The sequence below is a fragment of the Alosa alosa genome, chromosome 15 (assembly GCF_017589495.1).
Source record: "Alosa alosa isolate M-15738 ecotype Scorff River chromosome 15, AALO_Geno_1.1, whole genome shotgun sequence".
Lineage (NCBI taxonomy): Eukaryota > Metazoa > Chordata > Actinopteri > Clupeiformes > Clupeidae > Alosa > Alosa alosa.
The window spans coordinates 13,368,003-13,378,002 of NC_063203.1; the positions used below are offsets into that span (position 1 = coordinate 13,368,003).

The 10,000-nt window shown below is 48.4% G+C and overlaps 1 protein-coding gene across 1 annotated transcript in view; it reads right to left on the reverse strand.

Annotated features, from left to right (window-relative positions):
* The window catches only part of LOC125308653 (diacylglycerol kinase delta-like), a 34,988-nt gene that overhangs the window by 8,824 nt on the left and 16,164 nt on the right, over window positions 1–10,000 (reverse strand). The window contains 9 exon segments of the mRNA XM_048265216.1: window positions 235–319; window positions 955–1,094; window positions 1,817–1,925; window positions 2,902–3,064; window positions 3,510–3,612; window positions 3,878–4,003; window positions 5,665–5,771; window positions 7,441–7,573; window positions 7,856–7,960. Coding sequence (XP_048121173.1) covers window positions 235–319; window positions 955–1,094; window positions 1,817–1,925; window positions 2,902–3,064; window positions 3,510–3,612; window positions 3,878–4,003; window positions 5,665–5,771; window positions 7,441–7,573; window positions 7,856–7,960 — 1,071 coding nt within the window.

Below are 10,000 nucleotides of genomic sequence, written 5' to 3' on the forward strand. Positions count from 1 at the left end.
GTTAGCTCCCTTTTAGCAGGTAAGCTAATTTCCCCAAAAGTTGGCATGTTCCTTTATGGTTTTCAGAGTACAAATGCTCTAGGTGTGGTATTGCTAGAGGCAGACTCTGTCTCCTGACTAATTAGCCTACGTCTGACCCCACCCTAAACCCGACAACCCTGCCTGAAATGAGGCTCACATCCTATCCTGTGTTGGCATAAAGAGGGTGCATTGTGTAACCTTGTTCACCTGTACCTCTGAGTCATCGCTACAGTCCTCGGTCACCGTGGAGCTGGAGTGTTGCCGTGGGAACTTGGTCTCGTACACCATGATGCTCCACCTGTGCATCGACAAAAACAGATCGTAAAACAGAACACAGGTGACACAAACGAGACACACGAGACAAAAACGCTCCTTGAAGATTGTCCTAACATGATAGGAATGCTGCCTGAGGAAGTTTAACACCCATAATCATGTCTGTGGTGACTGCTGAACTCTTGTATCGCTTGTCCTATTAGTCAAGTACAGTCACAGTATAGCGATGACCCCTTCAAGTTGACAGGCTGTCCTGTTGCATCTTCCTAGGCACTCATAACGACTCATAAGTCTGTTTTGTGTCCTGACAGGCACCGTCCCTCTGTCCTGACCCTTTCCTCACGGGCAGCCCCCTCCCCCACTCCTCAGTGCTCATCACTGTCATAAACCTTCAACTCCACACTCTCTCTGGCTCTTTACCGTCCGTGCGTTTCCCAAAACCATAGTTGCTAGCCTGGTAGCAACTTAGTTGGTTGGCAATGGGAAATTGCATTGCAACCAACAAAGTTGCTAACTTAGTTAGCAACTATGGTTTTGGGAAACTCACCCAACTTAGCTAGCACCAACTTAGTTAGCAACTATGGTTTTGGAAAAACGCGGCCCTGTTCATTTAGGACTCTGTGTTCTGTCAGGTCAAGTGACCCCTCTCTGACCCCTCACCTGTCCAGCATCTTGGTGCTGGCCCGCTCCAGCTTCTCCAGGATCTGTGGCAGCTGCGTGTCGTCGTCGCAGGCCGAGCCCCAGCCCAGGACGCGCGCCAGGTCGTTCCCCGTGCCCAGCGGTAGCACGCCCAGCTGGCACTGCAACATACACAGGCATGCACACGCATGCACACGCACGCACACACACACACACACACACACAAACACCACCAAGCATTTAACCGCCGGCATGAATAATCATCAAACCCCCTTGCCACCCACACCTTCAAACACCCTGCTTCAAGGAGTCTGTTGGAGCTCTCAGTCACACATTTTGACACACACACACACACACTCACCACCTTCCACAGTGTGAAGGATGGCTGCACTCGGGCCTCTATTCATACACAAACACACACACACACATAGACGAGAGCCTGGCAGAGGGCTGCTTTGTAAACAGTGAGCCCCATCGGCCTGCAGGGGGCAGTAGGGGACAAGCTGGATGGGAGAGAGACTCCCTCCGCTTCAGAGCACGCGGTCAGGGCTGAGGATGAATCAAAAACCCTTCATAGACCCACAAGGCGTAAAATACATGAGGCTCTATTGAAAAGCACACTCTATCTTCTAAATTCAAGAATGGGTTGTCATGAGAACGTATGGAATTCCAGGAGCTCCATCTGAGAGCTGTGGGTGCAGTGTTTGTCTGAAGTGTGAATTTTTTTATGACGGCCACATGAGTTCACTTTTCTCTTTTAGATAGGAATAGGAGTGTTGTTTGGGGCAGACTAGGGTGATGTGTGTGACTGTGGGAAGCAGATGATCTGCTTTGGTTCCTGTGTGTGTGTGTATGTGTGTGTGTGTACACACGGGCAGCTCACCTGCTTGTGGAGGGTGAGCGTGTCAATTTCTGACAGCACCCAGCCCACACTACCATCACCGCCACACACCAATATCCGGAAGGTGTCGAACTTCTGGAAGAGTCTCAGCCTGGGAAATGGACAGAGAGAGAGAGAGATAAAGAGGGAGATAGATTGAGAGTGTGAGAAAGAGACAGACAAAGACCAACCACCACAAAACAGAGTCCATGACCTACATTCAAATGCACAGCACAAGCTGCCCCCTCTTGTAAAAATGCATGAAAATTCTTCTGTGTTAGCCAGACGCGGTCACCCTCCAACTTCGGAGGTTGGTTTAAAAAAAAAAAAAAACACAACCCTCTCATGCACGGCCAGCTCAAACAGGCCGTCTGAGGAGAGGAGAACGAAAGCATGACAATGCAGTGGGGCCACGGGCCTTGGACGATACGCGAGTTATTTTTGGAGCTCGGAGACGCTGAAGTGAGCGAGTGGGCCCCCGCGTGCAACAACACAGAGCGTGGTGGTCAGCCAAAGATGCCGATAGGGCGCAGTTTTGCAACACAGCTCTTTTCAAAAGGTCTCGCACCTCACAGTTTGTGCGCACAAACCGCACGTGTGTGTGTGTGTGTATGTGTGTGTGTGCATATAAGGGTGTAAGGGTATGTGTGAGTGAGAATGTCTGTGTGAGTGTGGGTGAGACAGAATGTACAAACACCTCTTCATCTACCCTCCACCCTCCAGTTGTCTTTTCTAAAGTGGCTGCATGTTCTGTCAGAGAATGTCTTCTTTTGACAGTGTGTGCACTTCAATGCATGATGTGAGCGCGCCAAATATGTACTCTGGGAAAACTGTATTTACCTTTGTGTGTGGGTATGTATGTGAGTGTGCATGAGCTTTGGGTAAAGAAGTATTTGCCTTACATGCATATCCTCTTGCATGTGTGTGTGTGTGTGTGTTTGAGAGAGAGGAGGAAGCCTAGGCCCATATGTGCATGTACATGCATGTACGTACTGTTGCTCTTACGTGTGTGTGTGTGTGTGTGTGTGTGTGTGTGTGTGTGTGTGTGTGTGTGTGTGTGTACATATGTGTAAATATGTGTGTCTTACCCGAGGTGCGGTCCTCCGTTCATGAGGTCGAACACCTGTGCGGGGTTGAGCAGCTGCTTGAAGCGGCGCAGGAACTTAACGCCCTGGTTGTCTCCGCTCTTGGAGTTGACGAACACCAGCAGCGGACTTGTGCACGAGGGGGGACACGTGGCCTTCCAGAAGCCTGGCAGCGGGCGAAAGGATATGACATCATCACTTTAAAAGGTCACACAATTCCCTTGGGTCATCCTGATCTAGTTCATAGGCACTTTCCCATGCTTAAGTCTATAGATACATTCACATAAACTGTGGAATCTTAAAAAACATAAAGAAATAGAGAGCAGGAAGGAGGAAGAGGGAAGAATAAACAGAGAGAGAGGGAAGCGAAAAGAAAGAGTGAGAGGTGAGGAGGTGGGTTCTAAGTCTCTCTTCTACTGCTTATCCAACTATGGAACTAGACATGACTTTTCTGGCCAAATAGAGCACAGATCCCATTCATGCAGGTTTTGAAGGGGAGGTGTGTGTGTGTGTGTGTGTGTGTGTGTGCTGTCCAGTACTGTGTGTACTGTATAGTGGTGTGTGTGTGTGTGCACTGTAGTGGATGCAAAGAGCATCGATGTAGTGCTCACCGTCTGAGTCGATGCTGTTGAGGGCTGTAGGGGGGATGACCGACACTTTACACTGACCAAGGGGACACTTAGTGGAGAGCTGCTCCTTACACGTTGTGTGCACCTAGAGAGGAACACACACACACACACAAACACACACACTGTATTGTACATGTTTGTAAAATGAGAACTGATTCTTTGTATGTTTCAGTACTCCCTTGACACACACACACACACCACACACACACACACCACACACACACACACACACACACACACACACACACACACACACACAGACACACACACACACACACACATACACACACACACACACACACACACACACACTCACTCACACACACACACACACACACACACACACTCACCATGGCCTTACACCACAGGCAGCGCCAGTCTTGGAGTCTGAGCACGCTGCCACAGGTCTTATCACACACTGTGCACTTTGCACTGACCGGCAGGTTCCCCTCCAGCCACTGGTGAGGCATAGATATCTGCACAGGCAAAAACGTAGAAAATGTAGAAAGAAAGACAAGAAAAAAAGAAAGAAAAAAACATGAAGGTGAAAAACAAAGCAGGAAAAAAGAGAGAGCAAACAGAGAGAGAGCGAGAGAGAGAAGAGTGTGAGGTGATGAGGAGAGATGGAGGGAAGGAGAGAGAGAGAACAAAAAGGAAACAAGAGAATGAGAGAATGAGAGATCACCACAAAAATCTCCCCTCCACCTCAGCTCAGCCTCCATCCATCTGTCTGCCCCACTTTCTGTGAGCTGTGGCCAGTGGGCCCCCTTCTTCACTTCTGCTGTTTTGGCTGTTTACAGCAGGAAGCAGACACACACACACACACACACACACATCCTGACCACACACACACGCTATGGGGCTGAACAATAAACCCATGCAGAGAGCTGTGAGGCCTTGTTACACTTGGGGGGCTGAACCCAGACCAGAGGCGGTGGGAACTGGGAACCTCAGCCTCCGCCTCAACTCTCTCTCTCTCCTTCTCCTTCTCCCTCTCTCTCTCTCTCTCTCTCTCTCTCTCTCTCTATCTCTCTTAGAGGCCATAAAAGGCCAAAGACTGAGGCTGGGGTAATGAACCATAGGACAGGACAACGATAGATGAGCTCCTGTGTAAAGGTTGTTCCACTGAGCTATTAAATCACTAATTTTGTTCTGGTAGATCAATGGGTTTCCGAAAGGAGTTCTACCAGAGACAGGTGTTGGATTATAGTTGTAACAACAGCAGTAGTCACTCATGAGGGGGCTGTTACCATGGAGGCATGCGTTAACAGAAAGTGTTGCTATAGAGACAGGTGCGTGCTGAAGGTGTTACTAGTGAGTTAGGTGCTCCTTGGAGGTGCTACTGAAGAGTCACATGCTTACTGAAGGCGTTGCTATGGAGACAGGTGCATCTTGAAGGGTTCTCGGAAGTCAGGTGTGGTTAGAGTATAAAGCCGTTTGAAGAGAGTGAAGTTCTTAAATGAAAGCAGCTCTGTGGCCTCACAAGTGGACTGCAGACAGTGTCTCTGGTTCGTACCAAGGAAGTGGCGGTTAACGCCACACCTTGCTGATAAGAAGACAGCTAATCACTGACCGAGCTGCTGGAAACACTGAGAGTTGAGACTTTCTGACAGATTCAACATGCAATGGCAGTAGAGTCCTGATTAACCCTTAGTGATCTGCAGAAGGGCTCTACTCAAGTCTAATTAGCACACACCGTATATCTGATCCAGGCCCTTGGGGACATCTGATAATTACACCCGGGAATGCTCAATTAGGGGCGCCACAGAAACCTGCTGGGGATCTCAGCTGCACTGTGACAACACACCCTGCACTCATTTGGGCTCATTACATGCAATGAATGGGATGATGAGAAAACATATTGAATGGCACACATGGTACATTTAGCTTTTTTTTCTTGGTTTTTACCTTATAGTATACTTTGTCCTGCACCTAGCCTAAAGATCGGTGGGATGTGCACGCAACCACTCTACCAGACATTTCACTTTCCCCCCATGTTTCATATTCCACATTTTATGTTCCAAATTCTTTTAAGAGCTGTTATAATTGTGTCTGTTCGTACTGCAGAGAAAGAGCCTAAAGATCAGATAAGACCGATTTCATGTACTGGACAGACTGGTTGGTCACTCATGCTCACCCCGTCCTCGTCCTCGATGATGTCCTTGCCAATGGAGGCCAGCGTGGTCCACTTGCAGTTGTTGGTGGCGCGGACGGCACATCGCTTGTGGGCTTTGAACTTGCACACTGGACAGATCAGAAGACAGGGGGCTTAAGGGAGAGATACCAAAGCTAGCACACGTACACGCACACACACACACACACACACACACGCACACGCACACACGCACACGCGCACACACACACACACACACACACACACACACACAAGCACACACACACACACACCACTAACGAGCCGCTAACTCAAGTGCACTTAAAGGTCATGAAACACAGTACTAGGAATCCTGTCTGTATGCGTATCTGTGTGTCTGTGTTTGTGTGTGTGTGTGTGTGTGTGTGTGTATGTGTGTGTGTGTGTGTATGTCTTCATGGGTGTAAGGTTGTGTGTGGGGTGCATGTGTGTCTGGCATGAAAGAGAGTGCAAGTGCATATATCCAAGTGTAATCCACACTTCCGCAGACAGGGTATATAAAGTGACCCAGCCATTGACTGGCCGGCGAGTGTGAGATTTCACCGTGTCACTGATAGTGTGTGTACAGCTTTTCACAAGACCGCTGAGAGGCGAACACACACCTCTGTCACCCGGATCCGAGCCCAACGCACTCGCTGTTAACTCGGAGAGAGATTGGTGACGAGAACGAGAACAAGAACAACCGAGACAGAGAGGAAGCCCAGAAAAAAATACAACAAAAGGTCAAAAGGGATGAAAAGAGAAAGAACAGAATCAGGATCAGGAGGGAGAGGCAGACAAAAAAGAAGTGAAGAGAGGAGAAAAAGAGGGAGAGAGAGAGAGAGAGAGAGAGAGAGAAAGAGAGAGAGAGAGAGAGAGAGAGAGAGAGATGGGCCGTTTGGAGAGCGTGGACAGACTTCTCATTCATTACCTTTGCGCTGGACAAACAGAAGTTTATTCATGGGGACTTTAAGTCTTTACGGCTATAAAAAGAACTTAGTGTTTGTTCTGCTCTCTCCCACGGGGCTGATTTGAGCTGTGTGTGTGTGTGTGTGTGTGTGTGTGTGTGATGTGCGCGTTCCCTTCTCTCACGCTGGCCACAGCATTCTTTGGCACGCTCGGCGGGGAATGATGACATCAGCACCCAGACAGGAAATTTCTGCAGTCCCCTTCGGCCGGGGAGGGCCTTGCTGAGGAATGGGGGGATGCTTATTTTTGGGATCGCTCGTTAATCTCCTCTGTGGAATGTGTGTGTGTCTGTGTGTGTGTGTGAGAGAGAGAGAGAGAGAGAGAGAGAGAGAGAGAGAAAGGGTAGAAAGAGAATGAAAGAACGATAGTGGAAAAAAGATAGTGGGGGCAGAGAACTTGAGATAAGGAACCAAGAGAAAGTGGAAAGTCTGAAGGTGAGTTTTAAGTGTAAGAGTGTAATAAGAACGTACATGTATGACTATACTCATGTGACGGAGTGTGTGTGAGTCAGTGGCTAAATGAGTGTGTGTATCCTTTTCTACCGAAACGAGAGCCGCCACAAATTAGCCAACATCAAATGCACAGAAACTCGCACACACTCACACACCAATCGCACCATTCCAACATAACTCAAGTCACACTGTAGCTCTTTTAAACCAAGACCTCTTTCTGAGGACAAACACATTGTGTGAGGTTTACACTGTACACACCTGCCTTGGGAAGACACGGTTTATGGGGACATTCTGGAAGACATCACACGGACATTGACAAGACATGTGGGGACATTCTGTGGACAAGTGTCTGAAGCCTTACCTTCACAGGACAGGCCGTGCGAGGTCACTCCGGACAGTGGCTCCTTGCAGACATTACAGTAGGTGGGCCTGGCGTGGGAGCAGGCATACCAGTTGTGCATCCCAGAGAAGTGGTCCATGCTGTACTGAGTGGACTGTGGACAGAGGAGGAGAGGAGAGAGGGCTATGAGACAGGGAGATGCTGGAGATGACATGTGTGTGTGTGTGTATATATATATAGGGAGAGAGAGAGAGAGAGAGAGAGTAAGAGACAGGGGAGTCAAGAGCAGGAAACAGACAAAGGAAATAGAGGAAGGGAACGAAAGACAGGAAGAAGAAAGAGGGAGATAGAAAAGAGAAGGATCAGGGAGAGAGAGAGGGAGAGAGAGGGAGAGAGAGGGACAGAGAGAAAGGGTGACCTAGGGGTGACCCCTGACCTCAAAGTGCTCCCGGTTCTGAACACTTTTCAGAGCCGCCATCCAGTCCTCCATTTCCTTCCTGTTCTCAGCACAGAGGATCAGACGCCTACAGGGAGTGATGATCTACAGAGAGACAGAGGGAGGGAGAGAGAGACACAACGATAACTAAGTCTGTGTGTGTGTGTGTGTGTGTGTGTGTGTGTGTGTGTGTGTGTGTCTATTACAACGTCACACCGCACAACACTGCTCTAGGAGTCTATGGTAGAGACTTCAAAGGAGAGACAGAAATAGAAAGATGACAAAGCCAGAGAGAGCAGGAGATGGGGGGTGGTGACGCTGAGAGCGGTCATATGCGCTGTTTTGTTTTGAGTCATGTGAAAACCCAGAGGACAGAAGTAAAGCTGCCCTGTTCTACAAACAAATCTGAGCTTTTGGCCCGATATAGAAACAGCATGAGAGTCTCACAAGGCCTAAGGAGACACACACACACACACACACACACACACACACACACACACACACACACACACACACACGCACACACGCTTGGATACATTCACCAACACGCACGGACATTCATATACAGGCATCATCATGCTCAAATACACACATACACACAGACAAAAAGGAGAAAAGTCCAGTGCTTGTGCAATGCCATGTGCCTGCCTAGGCATACAAACAGACCAGGGGAGGGCACAGAGAGTACACCTGTACACACACACACACACACCTGTACACACACACACACATACACCTGTACACACACACACACATACACCTGTACACACACACACACATACACCTGTACACACACACACACACACACACACACACACACCTACACACACACACACACACATACACCTGTACACACACACACACACATACACCTGTACACACACACACACATACACCTGTACACACACACACACTACACCTGTACACACACACACACATACACCTGTACACACACACACACATACACCTGTACACACACACACCTGTACACACACACACACATACACCTGTACACACACACACATACACCTGTACACACACACACATACACCTGTACACACACACACACACATACACCTGTACACACACACACACACACACACACACACATACACCTGTACACACACACACACACATACACCTGTACACACACACACACACATACACCTGTACACACACACACATACACCTGTACACACACACACATACACACACACACACACACACATACACCTGTACACACACACACATACACCTGTACACACACACACACATACACCTGTACACACACACACACACACACCTGTACACACACACACACATACACCTGTACACACACACACATACACCTGTACACACACACACACATACACCTGTACACACACACACATACACACACACATCAGTGGTGTGTGGGCTGATCTAAATTGAGCAATCACCCGCGGTTACGACACATACAAAAATACTTAAAACATCATGAGAAGACTAACATCAATATTCAACTCATAATTGTTTTTCAAAGATATAATTGGTTAAACGACTTCAATCGATGCAGCATGAACTTGCCACATAGGCTACTGTGTGACGGTCAGTGGCAGAGGCCACGGGAGGATGGAGATGGAGACAGCAGAGAAGCTGGACATGGGAGAGTTTAAAATAATAAAGACGTTCCTCCGTGAAAAGTATGGGAAGTAATTGGAGAGGTTCTTAGAGAAGATACCAGCCGTGCTGATTATGTTCAATGCACTTCTTGCGAAGCCATTTAAAAGTATGACAGCCACCAAAACAAGCAGGACCAACATGGCTCATAAATGTGGCACTGCCCAACTGAGCAACTTAAAGTGCAATCCCCAGACCTCAAGGCAATAGAATGCTTTATGTGCACTGACCACAGGAAAAACTTGTAGTACAATGTTGGCACGAGAGTAGCTCAGTAAAATAATGCTGACACTTTACCACCTTTCGTCTGTCTACCGGTATTTTATGATCCACAGGGGCCATGGGTGGTCCACGTTAAACTTTTACCCTACAGCCTGTGTTAAAACGCTTTATGTGGCATTTGATAAAGGATGTCATAGGTAGGTTGAAGGGATTAAGAGCAGCCGTGGCCTACTGGTTAGGGCTTCTTCGGGCTTGTAACCGAAG